The 18,988-nt window shown below is 42.9% G+C and overlaps 1 protein-coding gene across 5 annotated transcripts in view; it reads right to left on the bottom strand.

The window, feature by feature from the left end:
- Positions 1-860: 860 nt before the first annotated feature.
- LOC148039916 (Prefoldin chaperone subunit family protein) overlaps positions 861-18,988 on the bottom strand; it is a 30,620-nt gene continuing 12,492 nt past the window's right edge. Inside the window, exons 4-11 of one of the 5 annotated variants that reach the window (XM_087695167.1) lie at positions 11,104-11,163; positions 10,810-10,977; positions 2,996-3,080; positions 2,591-2,904; positions 2,352-2,385; positions 2,007-2,161; positions 1,754-1,816; positions 861-1,574 (exon numbers count right to left, since the gene is read on the bottom strand). In XM_087695167.1, the coding sequence (XP_087551293.1) occupies positions 1,512-1,574; positions 1,754-1,816; positions 2,007-2,161; positions 2,352-2,385; positions 2,591-2,904; positions 2,996-3,080; positions 10,810-10,977; positions 11,104-11,163 (942 nt within the window). In that variant the 3' untranslated portion in view covers positions 861-1,511. Of the gene's footprint in view, positions 1,575-1,753; positions 1,817-2,006; positions 2,192-2,302; positions 2,386-2,590; positions 2,905-2,995; positions 3,081-10,809; positions 10,978-11,103; positions 11,164-18,988 lie in introns of those variants that run through there. The other 4 variants (XM_087695173.1, XR_015693488.1, XR_015693487.1 and 1 more) reach the window with 4 other exon arrangements.

The following is an 18,988-nucleotide window of genomic DNA, read 5'->3' as shown; positions in this document are numbered from 1 at the left end:
GCCTAGGTGAGCAATGTTCCCATCATCCTCAATAGGCTTTTGACCAAGTGACAAAAGGTGGTGATGAACTATCTAAGGTGAGAGAGATGACAAGTATTTTGGACAAGCTAAAGTAGCATGATGCTAATTTAGACGGCCTTAAACAAGACACAAGCTGGAGATGAGATGTGATGGTGTTATGTGTGTGGGAGGCAAGTTGAGACAAGCAATATAAGGCAATCTCAACTCAAGAACAACAATGAAAATAAAGACAACTGTATGGCATATACTTACAATCACAGGGGCTACAAGTGTAAACTACTATAATGTACAAAATGCTCTCATTCCTACTGTAGCTAACCTAAAGAAGTGGAAGTGAAGAGCTAACTCATTTATGACCAAGGGAACCTCCCTATTGAGTTCGAGGCACACTCAAACTTTGAATATTAGTACATAAGAAGTATGCACACTTACCAAGCTAAAACCCCTAAGCTAAAGTTTTTCATTTCATATTTCTCCAATAAATGTATTTATTAGAATAAAAATAAAATGGGCTCTAAACACTTGCTTTTGATTGGCTTATGTCCCCTTTAGACCACAATTATTGGTGATAGGATAATGTAAAAAAACATTGGCCAATATGGATATATTGTTAGCATACTCATGACATTATATTATAGGATAGTTCTCACAATGCAAAAATATTGAGGAAGCCTCTCTGATATGGCTGTCACTTTAAGTACATCATGACCTAATATAGCTTAAGGAACACAAGTACTTTCATAGACGAGGAGAAATCAGTTCAGGCTACATTTTAGAAGTGCCGAATGAACATATCTTCCTTATGGGTTTCTCGAAATATATATAACACTGCTCTTTATAAACTGTATGTTCGAATCGTGGTGACATCAATTTCTTTTGGATCCTTAAAATGTGAAAATATTAGTATGGTTTTAGAATGTAGATTCTACCTTCATCAGTGTCTAGCCCTTTGTAGAAGTACATGTACACATTTTGAAAACGTTATTAAAATATCCCATTCTATGATACCTTAACTTGGAAGCTCGTGGATTTTACCTCACAAAATGGTAGGCTCCATTAACAGCCAAAAGATCCAAGCCTTCACAGGAAGTGATGCATCTTTCTGGAGAAAATCACATTGCAAGAATATTTACCCACTCTCTCATTTTCTTCCTAAGAGACAGTAAATCGTCTCCATTAGGCTTTGTATCGTGTACTGCTTGCAAGCCCACTCAAGAAGGCTCACATAATTATATCTTGAGGGAAATTAGATACATGTAATGTACCTCTTATTTATTTCCCAAACTTGCAAGCAAAAAAGTAACTTGCCCAGATATGGCTTCAGCACAGTGTGCTCTCATAATTGAAGATACATACCTTTGGAAAAACAAAATCAGGACGAGGTTCATTCCAGGTATTCTACAAGATATACCCACATGTTAAATGAGACAATCACGGGTGTTCCTAGCGTGCGCTTAGATTGAGCATCTATGTCAAGTGATGGACTTGGATCACCTTTCCATATGCCTCATCTTAAACCTTGATGTAGGCCGAGTTTGGGCTTGCTTTGAACCCTGCCATGTAGTAGCATCCAAGTAAAATCATTGAAATCATGTTTGAAATTTTTTTGAAGTATAGCAAACTTTCTGATCTAGACAAGAACAAGTGAGCTTGCCAGATTTTTGAGACTCTTGGTTTTGGTGATTCTACAACAGTAGTCACTAAGCCATTTTAAGTTGCCCCTAGGTCTAACCTGAGAATTATTGGCAGGAAGAGTTGGTCCAGTACGCTCTAAAACTGCACCAGTGAATGCCTGCTGTAACAAGCCAAAGAAATTTAGGCAAACTGGACGCGGAAAGTGGCAGTAATATATATAGGTCAATGGATTAGCATTTCTGAGCTTGGATAAGGCAGATTTCCTCACACGCTATAGGTTAGATTATTCATCAACTGCACTAAGTGATGCATCAGCAATATGCATGTAACTAAAGCATGGACATAATAACCTTTTTTGCTGTTGAGATGTCAGAATGCTTCTGTACGTCTTTTTCTAAACTGGGAGCTGGGCCGCTTGGCTTTCTGGTTGCTTCCTTCCATTCCTCTTTCTTTAGGTTCTCAGGCAGCAGTGATGTCTCCAATTTTGATGTTTGACGGGCACTCTCTGGAGAGGAAGAATGCGATTACTTTGACCCTAATCATTCACAACAGCTGTTGTACTTTGCAAACCTTTTTTTCCTCACAGACGCAGTTTTATTTCAACTTATCATTAAAGATATTGCAGACCATACAGGCTCAAACATACATGGGACATGGAAGACTTAACAGAAGATGGGTGAACCGAGAAAGTATACCCTTTTCCAAATTGTGTCTTCTCCATTCCTCAAACTGCAATCCAAAAGATAAAACAGAACATGTAATGACTCAGTTAGTTTACCATTCCCTGGAGATATCTCTACCTGGTTTGATGGGGAAATAATAAGCCCAAAGCCCGACAGAAAGGGAGGCCCTAGGACAAATCTTCCCAGTAACTATCATTGAACATGTAAAAATGACTCCTAAAATTTTATTAGCTGCTATATGTTTTACCCACCTTCACCAAGTCAGATGGACTTCGAATAACTGGGCACTCATTTGAACTCTCATTTTTTCCTGTACCATCCAAGCTATCATCTTTTATAAGAGATGACAACTCTCCATCAGCAAGAATTGTTTTTTGACTTGTATTCAACCAATCCGTATCACCAGGGATCCTGTTTGAGTTACTTGCATCTTCGTCACTGGCATCACCCTCAGCAGCAGCTTCTGCAGCCTCAAGTTCACTAAGGCGTGCCATGATACGTTGATGTTCTCTGTCCTCATCAACAACTTCTTCAATAGTTCCCATCACCACTGGATTGCTGATTCCTGAAATACTCAATACTCGAGTTAATTTACAGATAGTTGCAGAAAGGGGGAATGAGCACAACCACCACAAGAAATAAGTAATACTGAATGCCTTTAGGCTCCTTGTAATCAGCTTCTGAGACTTCAGACAAGTTTGAGGGCGAAGCATAATCCTCTCTGATCTCTACCACACCAGCCTGTCAAGAGGCCAAAAGGCATTCCCAAATTAAGAGAACGATTTCTTTCACAAGTTGAGAGACGTGTCGTACATCAAAATAAAACTCACTGAATCACACATTGTCAACTATATCTGCAATGGTGGAACCTTAATGAGCCTTCACCAAGATTTCTAGTTAGGTTTAGGAGACAGCCATCTATACACATGAATCCTGAGAAAGACAAACCATAAATGGTAGGAAACATGAAGAGCTAGGTGGATGTTCCTGGGTTGCAGAAGAATTGAGCATAGGCTTCTGGGTAGAAAAGAAAGAAGATGATGCATTTGCCAAGACAGCCATGTGAGTTGCATCCCAGGCTTTGGACAGAATCCATATATTCAATGCCATCTATCAGGTGAAAGGTAAGGTACCTCACCATGCATTGCACACTTGACAAGTAAATCATGGTCAAATGGCTGAAAATCTCTCAAACTCTGGTCACAGCAATGGAACCTTGAAACTGACCTTTTAACATGGTCAAAGGGCAATAGATCAAACTGTTCTGCACAAACATGTGAATACAAGTGCAAGTCAGGAAACAAACAGAATGCTAGGGAGCTAGAGTGTCAAACACTAACACTGAGCCCCAAACCCTAGCAGCCCTCGTTGAATTCCTATGGCTGATTTAATACAAAGAGCTTTGGACGTTACACAACAGCTATACAGCTGTTATACTGAAAGAAAAGCACTTCAAACTGGCCAGGTCCTCTTAATCTTAGAAAGATAACTATGCAACAAAAACCACAAAGGATAACTGACATAAGAATGGACATAATAAAATCATGATAGGATTTATTTTTTCTTTTCTTTTTTCCGTTGGGGGAGGGGTGCAAGAAATGCAAGCATGCCGTATTAGAATTTGCCAATTCTATGGGCAATGCCTAATGTTTTAGTTAGTTGGTTAGTAGTGTGAACGCAACTACATTAATAAGTTGTGTCACTGCTTGTAGCATTAAATTACCTATAGTTGAGTTAGGGATAGGTCTAACTTACTTAAGACCTGTTGTACTTTCATTCTATCATTCCAGCACTTGCATCTTTTGAGTCTCTCTCTCTTCCTCCATTTCCAACATTTGATATCAGAGCTAGGCACATGGGTTCTGTCTCTCCACCGCTCAGCTAGTGCTACCCACACAAAGTCCACTCAATTGGCAAAGTACAGCTGTTAAACTGAAAGAAAAGCACTTCAAACTGGCCAGGTCCTCTTAATCTTAGAAAGATAACTATGCAACAAAAACCACAAAGGATAACTGACATAAGAATGGACATAATAAAATCATGATAGGATTTATTTTTTCTTTTCTTTTTTTCGTTAGGGGAGGGGTGCAAGAAATGCAAGCATGCCGTATTAGAATTTGCCAATTCTATGGGCAATGCCTAATGTTTTAGTTAGTTGGTTAGTAGTGTGAACGCAACTACATTAATAAGTTGTGTCACTGCTTGTAGCATTAAATTACCTATAGTTGAGTTAGGGATAGGTCTAACTTACTTAAGACCTGTTGTACTTTCATTCTATCATTCTAGCACTTGCATCTTTTGAGTCTCTCTCTCTTCCTCCATTTCCAACATTTGATATTAGAGCTAGGCACATGGGTTCTGTCTCTCCACCGCTCAGCTAGTACTACCCACACAAAGTCCACTCAATTGGCAAAGGAAAAGGAGTTGTTGTTTTGGAGGGAGTGTTGCTACTGTTTTCAGTCTGCACGCACTCCCCTACACTGTTTTACACACAACTCTACACACACAGCCTCTCTCAGCCTTGTCTATAATATTCGCCCTGCCCGCCATTTTTTGCAAATCTGAGAAAAAACACAAAAAACCCTAGTTTTCCAAATTAGGGGGTTTTCAAAAATTTCCACAATTTCCCATATGTCTTGCTTGTCTCATATCTAATATTGAATAAATTTCCAATTTCTCACACTTTGCGCCAAGAAATTTGGGGATTTTTGGCTGACTTTTCCAATTTCTAAAATTTCTCAAAATTTCTTCGAGGAAAGTTAAGGCCTTTGCCTGATTTGGGTTCCCGCGTGTGAATCTCCGCCAAAATTGCCCACATCGCACAATTTCTTTGACATTGGTACAAGTAATTTGGGCTTTTCAATTTTTTGGCTCTGGCGCGCATCATGAGGCAAATTCTAATTATTGGTTACTGTTGGCACGCGTCTTGAGGCAACATTTCAGCAGAAATTTGGACTGTAAGATATAAATTTCTTCAATTTCTTTGAAATTTTGCACAGAAATTGAAGCTTTTGCCAAATACTCATTCCAAGGCAAGAAACAGGCGGTATAGCAGCATTAATTTGCTGTGACAGTTAGATTTGGCAACAACTATTGGGGATTTTCAGTAAAACTTGGTGAGACTCAGCATTAAATTGCTGTAAATTGTTTTCTTTTGGGCACACATTTCGAGGCAAGTGCGGTACAGTAGTGCATTGCTGTAATCTGTTGGCTGAGTACTGATTTGAGTGACATTGTGCACATTTTTGGATTTGTGTAACAATTTGATACTTATTTCTTAATCCCATAGGGATTTTTGGTACCCTAATGAGTACACACCATACTTCAGCACTATAGTATTTGGTGGCAGATTTTTGTCCATTACTAATGACATGGCACGTCAAGGGAATAATGATCAAAGCAACATTATTGGTGTTCTCACTCACGAGGAAAAACTTGATAGCACGAGCTACATGATGTGGAGTTTTATGATCCGCAACCTTCTTGTTGCGGAAGGACTTGTGGAACTATGTTACAAGTGATTTGCAGCGACCACAAGGTATTGCACCTCAAACACCTCAACATAACACTCGAGGACAAGTTGTTGGTGCTGGTGCTGCCACCCCTCTCCCCCCTTCTACAGAGGATCAGAGGAAATGGGACTTGCAAGATACACACGCACTTTCTTTGATTGCCTTGTCAATGAAAAAGGCAATTATTCCACGCATTTGGTCTCATAAGACCTCTAAATCAGCATCGGACATTCTTAAGCATATGTGTGCAGCCCACAATGAGGCCAAGATATCTTGTCTCCACTCTTGGCCTTGCCGCAATTCTTCGGCTCCCATGCTCCCTTTGCAAGACCTGACACCTTGTTGGTACCAACAAGCCATGTAGAATTCGGAGATCCTTCCATTGGATTCCACTTCAAAAGACCCTAGAAGATCTGTTTGGCTTGCATCTCAAGCTTCTTTTGCATCGTTGTTACACCTGATTATGTAGCACATTCTGAGATGGATAGTTAGCGACAAGCTCTTCAGCACCCCCAATGGCGAGAGCCCATGGAAAAGAGGCTAGAGAGTCGACCGAAATGAGACTTGGACCTTTGTGAACAGTCCAAGTCACAAGAAAGTCATCGGGACGAAGTAGATTTTTAGGACCAAGCTCAAGGTTGATGGGACTTTAGACAAGCACAAGGCTTGCCTTCTAGTGCAAGGGTTTCAATAGAAGCAAGGCATTGACTATAAAGAGACCTTTGCTCCTACTTTGCAGTTGACCTCATTCCATGTGTTGGTTGAGCTAGCCACTCATAACAGTTGGCCAATCTATCAGATGGACGTCAAGTATCTTTTTGAATAGTTATTTGGAGAAAAAAGTTTATAGGAACAACCACCTAGGTTCCAAAAGATGAATGAGTTCCTTTGAACTCACAAATACCATTCTACCCCTTATGACCCAAGTTTATACATGTATATCACTTCAAAGGGGGTCAACTCTATCTTGTTGTATGTACATGATTTACTTATCACTAGCTCAAATTCTGCTACCATAGTAGAAATTAAGGCTAAGCCTTGTGCTGCTTTTGAGATGACTGACCTCAATTTGTTATCTTTTTTTTTGGGAGGGATGGATAGTTCAATCTAGAGGATGTACTTTTGTGTCACAACAAAGGTATGCTCTTCAATTGGTGGAACGATATTGCCAAGATCAAAATACCCTATGGCCACACCTCTCAGATACCCTGGGTCAGCCCTTCAACAAGCACACCTAAGATCTACAATAGGAAAATTGATTTGGTTGATTCATAATAGGCCAAATTTAGCATGCTTAGTTGGTTTGCTCACTCAACATTTCACTACACCTAGGATGTCACATTGGATTGTATGTCTTCATGTTTTGAGATATTTGAGATGTATCTATTCTTATGGCCTAACTTATGGTTCTGGTTTATGTTTACCAGGGTACATAGATTCTAATTGGGTAGGAGATCTTGACACTCTGTATTCCCATGGCAACTACGTCTTTACCTTGGGCACAACTCCCATCTCTTGGACCAATCAAAAGCAAGAGACAATAGCGGCTCCCACAGCCGAGATTGAGTATTGGGCTCTCTTTGATGGTACCACGGAGGCCCTCTACCTAAGAAGCTTACAAGAGGTACTTCAATTCCCATGTAATGCACAAACCGTCCTCTATTGTAACAAATTGCACTAGCTGGTAAACCCATTATCACAACTCGAGCGCAGCATGTTGGAGTCCATTTCCATTTTACCAGTGAGCAAGTTGAGCTAGGCACCATATGCCTAGAGTTTGTGCCTTCATCGGATAATCTTGTAGACATATTGACCAAGGTGATCAATCAGCCGATGCTACAATATTTACTACCCAGGATCAACCTGGGTGCTTCCTCCTCTACTTCTTTAGATTGACAAGGAGAGGGTGCTTCCCTCCAACTTTCTCTTCCAATTGGAGGGGCGTCTTTCTTCTATCATTGGTAACAAGGTATTGATTACAGCTTTTGATTCAAACATTATGTATATTGTACTTTGTATCTTCATCTGCGTCATCAGGATGATCATGATTGTAAAAGAGCGCTTGGGCAAGTGAATAATTCCCTTGCGAGGGCATTTTCCAAGTGGCACTACTGAATCACATTTTGCATAAGCATGCACTCTATTACATAGCTCCAATGCATTGGCATTCTACTCTTGTAAACATGTATCCATGTGCATTTATCCTTTTTCCTTCTTTAAAGTGGTGAACTCTAGATCTACCATATTTGTGGCATTACACATGGTAGTCTCTGAAGCACTCTCCCTTGCTTGCTTAGCTTGTCTAGCTTGCTATCGCACATCTTTTTTGCCCCTCCACATACCCATCATATCTGCTTCATTTACCCTTAGCCTACTTCCTTCATCTCATCGACATCCAATAGTGGTTAAGATAGGTTGGTTTGTTTTGTGAAGGACTGTTTCTTTCTCTCCCCTTGGGGAACCATTACTCAATCGACCAAAAACGTATTTGAAACCCTCATGATAAGACTTATGAAAAAACCAAAGCAAAAAAAAAAAGATAGTCCTTTGTGTTTCCATTCGCCTTTGCAAGACTCAGTAGGCCACAATGAGCAGCCAACGAGCACCCTTTGTCTAATGCTTTATCCTCTCTAGGTTGAACACTTGGGTTCCCTTAGTAAGATAACCATTACCTTTATAGTCTTGATAGGTCATTGGGCAACCAATACGCACCCCTTGCCTGATGCCCTCACTACTTTAGGATGGAATGCCGTAGGGAAAAGAAAAGAAACAGGGCTTAGACTTGTTTACAGTCTCTTTCTAGTTTCGGTTTTAAGCCTGAGAGAAAGTGTTGAGCTAAATTACCATTAGATTTTATTAGACTTCTCTAAAACTCAAGTAAATTAATGAAATTTTAACCATTCTTTTAAACCAAAATTGGTTCAAGAGTGTTTCAATGTCCCACATCAATGTAAACCCTAATTTGGGAGGCCCCAAACTATCTATAAATAGACAACCTATTCTCCCATTCAACCAATCTCATTTTTTACGGTTTCAAGCGCTCTAGCTTCGCTACCCACACCCCATTCGTGGAGGACATCTCAACCAAGGCTGCCTGACATTGTCTACATCCATCCAACACCCATTTCCAGCCTCCACCATGTAGTCCACATCATCCACTACTGCGTTTGCTATCCAAACAGCCAAGCAACCATCTTCCACGACCGTATTTGCATTTGCAGCTGCCACCCTGCTACCCACGTCAGGCAAAAGGCTGTATTTGGACTAATCCTGCATCATTCTTTGCTGCATTTGCTGTTGTCAAACATCTTGGAGACTGCGGTGCTGTGTTTCAAGATCCATCAGGAGTACGACACACTCTCTAGCTCATGACCACTGCCCGAGACACAAGAGTTCGAGGTGCAGTCTTCCTTCACTGCATAGTGTATTTGTTGCATCAGCATGGTATTATTCAAATTCATTTATTTACGATCTTCACTCTATTCATTGTCTCTATGTTACCCTAACCCTAACTATGTTCTATCGAGTTTATGTTTTGTCGTACACTTTTATTTGTGTTTCTATGTTAGGGTATTTCTTTACAACTTACTGATTGAGTAATGTGTGTGATACAACTAGTGATATAAATAGTCAATGATGGATGTCGTGCCACTCGAGATGTATCTGCGTCCACAAAATATGTAAAACAATGAGGCACTTGAGACAAAAGATGAGCATGCCTGAATTTGACCTAGACAATACAACACTATGCCTCAAGAAGAAAAATCAAGTGCAAGCGATCTAGCTTATTCTTGGAGTCTCCAAGAGCTTTATGGATTTGGACAACTACTGGGAGGACAAAAGTGGAATTCCCAAACCCTAAGCCTATAATGAGATTTGTAATCATATGGGAAGGGAAATGGAAATGGCCTAAAGTGTATAAAATTAAAATCAACATAGGATGGAAAATGGGAATAGAGGATGAGTAGACATGTGGGGGCATTTTAGCCAGGGTGTAAGTGGGGATTTTCCTTGGAGTCTTTTGGTAGGATTGGGACAAGATAATTCCCAAGCTATGGGTTCTCTCTATGCCTACTACTGTCCTAGAGTTGAAGTTTGGAGGCATCCCTTTTTTTTTGGGGGGGGGGGGGGGGGGGGGGGGCGGGTTGCAGTGCGGTGAGGGCACACACTATAGGTGAGGGTGCTGCAGGGTTTAGGGCAAAAGGCAAGCAAATAATGCTAAACAGTTCATGATCCTCTAATCATAGAATCAACAAGAGGCGAGGACGAACTGGCTGGGAGGAAGTGGGAGTATGCTTGGGAGATGCAGGCATAGAAGGCTACTGGGAGGGGACAGGAAGCTGATGGGCAGGGAAAGTTTGTGCAGGGCTTGTGAGACAAGTGGAGCTCAAGGACAAGGAGATACTGGTGCTAGCAATCTGTTACAGCAGCAACTGCTCAGCTCAAGGATATATGCAATGCCCAAAATGTAATGGTTTGAGATTCGTGTTATACAGCAAGGCATCAAGGGATCAATGAAGAAGATAGAGTGATATACATCCAAAAAATGCAGTGATAGGCATGTATATGTACAATATGCACAATAGCCATAAAACTTCAGATAAAACTGTGTATCAAAAACCTGTTCTCATAGCTATGTCCTCTATATACAAGCCTCTTATCTTGACAGAGCTGTTAAACTTTTCTATGTTCAAAGCCAAAGTCGTGGTGCTGTCCCAAATGGAACCTCTACACAGTTGTAAACAAAAAGATAAAACACAAGTGATACAAATCATCCATCCCAACCAAATGGAAGCTCCTCCCAATTCTGAATGCAAACCAAGTCATGTGATACAACTATGAACATGTTCCATTTAATCCCATCAATCCACACTCCTTAGCATCACAGAACCTACCAGATACTATCTTTCCAAGGTAATAGCAAGGCAGGAAAAAAATGCATCAATCTTCCTACTCACAGCAGCCTCAGCAAGAGTATCACTGAAGAAGCGTGACTCTGCTTGCAGATCTTCAATTTGAGAATCAATACCAGCAATCTGTGTCTTTAAAAATTTACTACGCCTGTCCAGAATCTCCAATGTCTGTTTGGCAGAGCATTCAGCATAGTAGCTCTCTCCCAAGAGAACCTGTACAGTAAAGGAAAAGTTACTGAATCTCTAGTTAATTTCCCACAGAAATTTATAAAGTTATTCCAGATGAAGTTGCCTTGGGTCCTGATAATGTTATTACAAATAAGTAACTTGAAAGAATACCAGAAACTCATTTGTGTGCACCAGCCGCCCCGGGAAAAATGCTGCCTTCCCAAAAGGAACCTGCCAAGACATGCCCCCCAAAAACCCACCAACAATCTTGAGAACAAATACACCAACATTGTAGAATTTTGCATCAAGGAAGCTGCTAACAACCAAAGCAAGTGCCCTCCCCAAATGTTCAAATGCCTCAGAAATATATGTCCTGACTGCAGCTAAACAGAACACTTCATGACCATGTGGGAAATCCTTGATATGCAAACTTGTAACCAAAGTTTAATTGATGACCCTCGTGAGAGCAGGCTGAGGGAGTAGTCAGAGAGTGACATCCACCAGAGATGGATCCCAAGGGTTGTAACCACCAATCAAAGCTGAGATGATGCTGAAAAAGGAAGGCAGTGTACCCCGAAACGGCGTTTCAAAATAGGGTGAGTATCCTTATTTGTGTCAATTGGGTGATTTATATCACCCCTATCTGGTGGAAGGCCGCTTGGTAAATCAGAAGGAAACATATCTTTAAATTCATCTAACAGACTACTTAATTCATTATTTACATTCAGCTCACAAACATAAGAAAATTATTGCTTTATATTACAGAAAGTAAAAGTTGTTTGTACAGGAAGAGACCATAACATATATACCTCACAAACTTCCTTCTTTATCAGCTTCTGAACCTCAGTGGAACACAGCAAAGGATTATCAGATATTTCATGTTCACCTTGAATAACAAAAGTCTTACCATCCCTTTCAAATTCCAGTGTATTATGATGGTAACTACGTTTTAAGGATGGTTCCAATCCCCATAGCCACTCCCTCCCTAAAGCAATATCAGCTCTTTCCATGTTCATAATTTGGAAATCAAGTTTATCTTTATATCCTTGAATCTCAATTTCCAAATTGGATACCATTATATCCCATATTTTATTATCTTGACCTTGCATCATACGAACAACATATTGATGCCCACTCTTTTGTTGGGGAAGTTGCAATTTTTTGACAAGTGCATAATTTATAAAATTATGTGTAGCAAAGTCATCAATCATGACTCTAACCCTCTTTCCAGCTATCAATCCATGCACTCCAACTAAATCATGTGGACCAAAGGTAGGCTGCCACATAGAAGTTGACATACAACACTTGTGTTGTACATCCATATGCAAGACCTCTAAAGATTTATACCTTTCATGCCCCTTTAATTCTAAGGTCTGTACTACATGGATTTATTTTTCTTTTCCCTTGCCCTTGTCCTTTATCCTTTCCTTTGTCTTCCCCCTTTTTCCTTTGAGGGCAATTCCAAGCAGCATAATTAGGGGATAGACAATTAAAACACAACTTTTCTTTTTTGGCCTTATCAAAGTCGTCTGGACTTAACTTTGGCCTTACATATTGTTTCTTTTCAAAAGGTTGTTTTTTACCCTTTAAAAATGGCATTTTTCTTTTAAATTTGCCCACAAATTTTGAGGTTTCCAATTCCTTAGACTTGGGCTCCGTATCAGTGAGACTAGTGAGTGTACCTGGACGCATACTATCTTCATTGATTAATGCAAATTTAATTGCCTCTTCCAGCGTCTTAGGTGAACTCCTTTTTACTTCCTTTTTACAGGCTTTATCTAATCCCCTAATGAATCCTCTTGTCTTTTGAAATTCATCTATTCCTTCCAATTTGAGGATTATCTCACGATATTCCTCCAAATATGTCAGCAGGGGTCTTCCCTTTTGTCTAACATAATCCCAATCTTCCCAATTTCTTTCCATTTCATTTTCAAGAAGGAATTCTTTCAAAAAGACGGATTCAAATTGAGCCCAAGTTTCAGGTATTTTATTTGCCTCCTTTAAAGTTCGCCACCATTTATACGCTTTGGGCCCCAAAGTTAAACTAGCCTCCAGTGCTTGGAGGTGTGGTGGAGTATTTTTAAGTTTATGTAAATCTTCCCATTTTTGGAGAAAATTAAAGATTGTATCTTTATTTCTATCTTTTTCCTCCCCGTGAAACTGAGGGGGTTTCATATCTTTTAGAACTGGATTATCCCTCAACTTGTAGTGGGGTTCCTTAGGATCTCGCATAGTCACATCTAAATCTTTCGATGAAGATGGGATATCCGAGGTTTCTACCTTATTTTTATCCCTTTCTAACAATAAAGTTGATTGAGATTTTATTTCAGTGAGTGTTTGAGTTAAAAATTCAATTTGAACCCCCTGAGCCTGCACACGAGCAGTAAGATCATCAAATTATTCTCGTGTAGCAAAGAATTCTTCCCACTGTTCTTCTTGCATCTCCGTTTCATGGGGATCTACCATAGGGTGATCCCCAAAACTAGAACTTCCCATTACTCCCTCTTTCTTTTTTTTTGCCATTAATACACTGGAATTGGAAAGCAAAGATAAAAAATTTGCATACAAGGTAAAGTACTTCCCTGGTTATAATGGCAGGGCAACTGTTGCTGGTTTTGTAAATAAATAAACCCGAAGAGTAAGGAATATTTTTTGCCTTCCCGAACTAAAGCAGTAAACCAGTCATGTTGGAAATGAAGTTCTGTGGCAGAAACAGAAAAATCACGGGAACATCAGTATATCTTCTAGGTATAAAGCAGATTTGACTGACTTCAGTCAGCTGGTAGCGATTTAAGTCCTAACTTCAGTCGGGTAGAAACGATCCTATTGTAAAACTGCGCCTGGAAGACAGTCGTGTGATGTGTAGAACCTGAAGTACCATCTGACGCTTTCCGTCACGGCTTACAGCAGTCGCCTCACGCTTTTCGTCACAATTGCTTACAACAATCGCCTCACGCTTTTCGTCTCCCTGCTACGTGTCACACTTTCGTGACGTGTCACGACCACAGCTTACAACTTCGTGTGGTGACTTTCAACGAGTGACGGACGACGGCCAGCGACCTTAAACGACTGACAGATGATGTATCGTGGCAGTCGAATCGTCTGGCCCTTGCGCTTGTAGTCGCCAACGAAGAAAAAAAAAACTTCACGAATGACTAGCAAGATGAAGACCTGACAGCTCCAACAAGATGCGATGGCGGCTCTGATACCAATGAAAGGCGTCTCAAAAGATGAAGCAGAATTCTTGAGGAATCAGTCCGACACTCAAAGGGCACGAGATTTGTTTCACCTCCCAGCCTTGCCTAGTTAATTGCTGGCCCCCCTCATCGTGATCCGATTGCCAGCCATCAAATCTTGGTGAGTCCTACTATTCTTGGACTCTCTTTAATTCTAGGCTCCCCTAAACCCCGTTCGGGCGCCCAAGGCCCCGGACGGTCATGCCTCGTGCATGTTTCCCTTAATTTACCTTATAAATATAACACAAAGGCTTCGTGAAGAGATCATTCGCATTGTCCGCCATGGGACAGTAGGCCACCGCCAGCTCCGAATCCACGATCCGCTCTCGAACATAGTGGTACTGAACCTCAATGTACTTCGTGCGAGCATGAAACACCAGGTTCTTTGCTAGAGCAAGGGCACTTTGGTTGTCCACGCGCAGCTCCGTAGGTCCTGTCTGGGAAAAGCCAATCTCCGCCATCAAGCGACGGAGCCAAACTGCCTCCATAGCGGTCGAACATAAGGCCCGATACTCGGCCTCTGTAGAAGAAAGTGCCACAGTAGGCTGCTTCTTGCTGCTCCAAGAGACAGCACCGGATCCAAGGGTGAAAGCATAACCTGTAGTGGATCGTCTTGAATCCACATCACCTGCCCAATCAGAATCACTCCGACCAAAAAGAGTGGTCCCGTCTCTATACAGGATCCCATAGGATCGAGTCCCTGGCAAATACCGAAGAACACGCAAGGCTGCCCTCCAGTGATCCTGTGTAGGAGTCTTCATGAAAGGAGACAACAAAGCCACCGCAAAAGAGATATCCGTCCGGGTGTGAATAAGCCAGATAAGTTAGCCAATAAGGCACTTGTAACGAGCGACATCAGAAAGGGGAACACCATTGCCAAAATCTTGGACTCAGGGTCCATGGGGCATGAAATAGGCCGACACTCAGCCATACCAAACTTCGAAAGAAGCTTGGAGATGTACCTGTGCCGCGAGATAAAGATGCCCTGTGCCAACTAATAGATCTCCAGACCTAGAAAGAAGTGAAGGATCCCTAGATCTGTCATGTCAAACTCCTGCCGAAGAATAGACCAAGTGTGCTCCACCTGCTCAATGCCGCTCCCTGTAATAATAAAATCATCTACATACAAGATAAGCAAAACACAAAGATCACCCGCAACCCTAAGGTAGAGGTTGGGGTCATGATCGGAGCGCTGAAAACCACTCTAAAGAAAGAAGCAGTCAATCCTCTGGTACCAAGCACGAGGAGCCTGCTTCAGGCCATAAAGGGCCTTCCGCAACCTGTAGACATGATCCTCCTTCCCCTGCACAAGAAAACCTGGAGGTTGTGAAACATAGATCTCCTCCTCAAGGACGCCATTCAGAAAGGCTACGTCCATCTGGTAAACAAGCCAACGGTGGTGAGCTGCAAGAGCCAAAATAACTCAAATGGTAGACATCCGAGCGGTAGGAGCAAAAGTCTCAAAGTAATCCAAACCAGCCCGCTGTGCAAAATCCTTGGCAACAAGCCTAGCTTTATGCTTGTCCAAGGAGCCATCTGCAAGATACTTGGTCTTAAAGACCCATTTCACACCTATCACCTTCCGTTGCTTGGGACGCGGTACAAGCTCCCAAGTATGATTCCGCTCGATGGAATCGAGCTCCGCCTGCATAGCCTGTCTCCAAACATCCTGTGCAAGAGCCTCCTCCACTATGGAAGGCTCAGAATCCTGAAGAATCTAAGACATAAGAGCATAGTTCACACAGAGTGAACTATCCCGCTAAGCTTGTAATAGGGCTGATCGGCATGGGCCTATAGAAGAAGCAAGAAAGTGAGTAACACCTGAATCTTGCATAAGCCGGCGATACCACAAAGGAATCCTAAGAGACTTCTACGGCGAGGGAGACCGAGTAGCCTCCGGAACCTACAAAGCACCTGTCTCTGAAAGGGACGCCCCCTCACCAAGGGAAGGTAGATCCTCCTCATCTGAAGAAGGCTCCCTATCAGATGGCTGTGGATCCCTAGAAGACTCCTGAGGGGAGGCTGAAGGGGTGAAAGTACTCGAAGAAGAAGGAGTCACATCCACCAAAGGGGGAGGGGAAGCCGAAGTAGAGGGAACAGAAGGAGGAATAGGAGGGGGAGGAGCCGAAGAAGAAGGAGGGGTGCTAAGAGGCATCCGGGAAGGAAGAGTAGGGAGAGAAGGTGGGGGAAGGTCTGTCAAGTCGAAGAAGAACCTATAAGAGAACCATCAATCAGATCCTCGGAGGCTGAAGCCTCATCGAAGATCACATCCCTACTCACCTCAACTTGCCGTGTTGTCGGATCGTAGAGCCGATATCCCTTCATGGTCATGCTATAGCCCACGAAGATAAGCTGTCTCGACTTAGAGTCGAGCTTCGTCTTCCTCTTCTTCTTGTCCACATGGACAAAAGCATCACATCCAAAGATGCGAAAGTGGGACACGAAAGGCTTCCTCCCAAAGAAAGCCTCAAAAGGAGTCATGTCCTGCAATGCCAAAGTCGGAGAGCGGTTGCAAATATGCACCGCCGTAGCCACCACCTCACCCAGAAGACTCCTATGCTCCAACATAGATCGGGCCATCTCCACCATGGTCCGATTCGCATGCTCCACCACACCATTCTCGGATGGTGTGTTTGGATGGGAATACTCCACCCGAATGCCGTGATCCCTGCAAAATTGAGAGAAAATGTGAGAAGTAAACTCGCCACCATGATCAGCTCGAACATCACGAACTTTGGAAGTAGTTTGTGTCTCCACAAACACCTTCCCCTCGCAGAAACGGGAGTACGCCTCCCTCTTATACTCCAAGAAGTAAGGCCACACATAACGATTGAAGTCCACAATCACCATCAGATACTTGGCCTTCCTAAGGGAGGCTATGCCCATAGGTCCGCAAAGGTCGGTGTGAACCAACTCAAGCGGTAAAGAAGCCCTCCTGGAAGCAACCTGTGGGTGAGGCTGCTTATGCTGCTTGCCTCTCAAGCAGCTGGGGCATAAAGTGTGAAGAGGAGGGAAATCTAGAAGTCCCTCCACCATCTTCCTCCGAGAAGCCCGCCGAATTGAATCAAGGTTCAGATGCCCATAACGAGCATGCCAAAGCAGCCCAAGCTCGTGGGAAGCCCTCACAACCAAGGCTGTAAGCTTGTACAGCCCACCCTCCTGAGTACCTGTCCAAAGAGCATCACCTATAGAAGCATCCTCCACTGTGACAGCATCCTGGGTAAAAATGACTCGGGCACCTAGCTGAGTAAGGCCATGCACAAACAATAGGTTAAAGCCCAAATTAGATACATAAAGAACTTTGGCGGAAGAAGACCGTCTATTAGAAAACATAGGTAAAGTCCCCACGCCTCGAACAAGAGCTGTAGAGTTGTCACCAATGGTAACAGTGCCCCCTCTCGAATGAAGATCCTAAAGCCAATCCTGTCTAAAGGTCATGTGAGAAGATGCTCCGCTGTCCACGAGCCAAGGCTTCTGAGTAGTAGAAGCTAGGGTTGTATCCTCCTCAACAAAGACGTGCACAAAAGCAGACTCTTCCGTGGCTAGGGCCGCCTTCGAGTCCTTCTCCTTGGGCTTTAGATGGGGGTACTTCTGCTAACACTTCTCCTCGAGATGAGTGCCCTTCCCACAATGTGGGCACTTGGGCTTCTTCTCCGTCGCATCCTTCTTGTCCTCCTCCTTCTTGTCCTTGACCTTCTCCTTCTGTTGCTTCTTCTTCTTGCTGCCACCGGTACCTGCAGTAAAAGCCTTGGTGGAGCCACTGGCACCCACCTCTCTGAGACGCTCGTCATGCTCCAAGACAAGCGAGGAAAGTTCCTCCCATAGGAGTTTCTCGCGGGTCCTCGAGGTGATGAGGCTGGTATAGAAGACATCATACCGAGGTGAGGGCAGCTGAGTCAAGAGAATCATCGCTATATCCTCGGACGAAATCACCCGACCAAGAGAGGCTAGCTCGCCTCGCATGTCCTCCATCTTCGTGATGTGCTCCTTCATAGAAGAAGAATCATCAAGACTGAGCATCCGCAACTTCTTCTCCAGAGGAATATTGTGGGCGAACGTCTTATGCTAGTACAAAGACACAAGCTTCTTCCACACTTCCGCCGCGGTCTTTAACCTGTGAACATGAACAAGAACAGAGTCGTAAAGACTCATAAAGAGAAAGGAACGGGCTCAGGAGTTGAGCCTATCCCACAAGGTTGCACGGTCCATAGAAGCTCCATCTGACGGATCCACGGGGGATGGTCGATGGGTAAAGAAACAAGCTCCCATAGGTCGAATGTATCAAGGATACACTCCACCTTGCACGACCAGAGGGAGTACTTGGAACCATCAAACTTGTCTCTTCACCGATGGAGCCTTCACTGTAGATGGAACCCTCTAAGATGCATGGACTAAAGGACGGGTGCAAGGAGTCTCCTCCCATCGTAGATCACGAAACTCTTGATAATCCCGTCTCTGCTCAGAGGAATGATCAGAAAGGAGCTCATCCTCTCAGTCATCAAAGCCTGGAAACTTGTAAGACATCTTCCAAATCTGCAAACACCAAACACACCATAGAAAATTTGCCAATGCCGAATGATCACCACCAAAGGGGTCACCAACCACCAAGCAGACCACCACAACGCAGGGTTTTGAGGTCACCCAATACCTGGAGCTGCAAAACACAAGTATGGATGATGAAGATCACCGAAGCAGAAGCCGCCAAACACCAAAACGCAGCCTAGGATGAAGTCACCAGCAAGAGGAGGGCCAACAGAGGGTGAGAAAACCTCCAAAATAGCAAAATGCCAGCAGAAGGAGTGTCGCCCAGCTGTGGGAAA

Source organism: Lygodium microphyllum, chromosome 2, assembly GCF_053477565.2.
Source record: "Lygodium microphyllum isolate KBCC chromosome 2, Lygodium_microphyllum_v1.1.10, whole genome shotgun sequence".
Taxonomy (NCBI): Eukaryota; Viridiplantae; Streptophyta; class Polypodiopsida; order Schizaeales; family Lygodiaceae; genus Lygodium; species Lygodium microphyllum.
The sequence above is the reverse complement of the archived record's forward strand: the minus strand, read 5'-3'. Positions and strand labels throughout refer to the sequence as shown.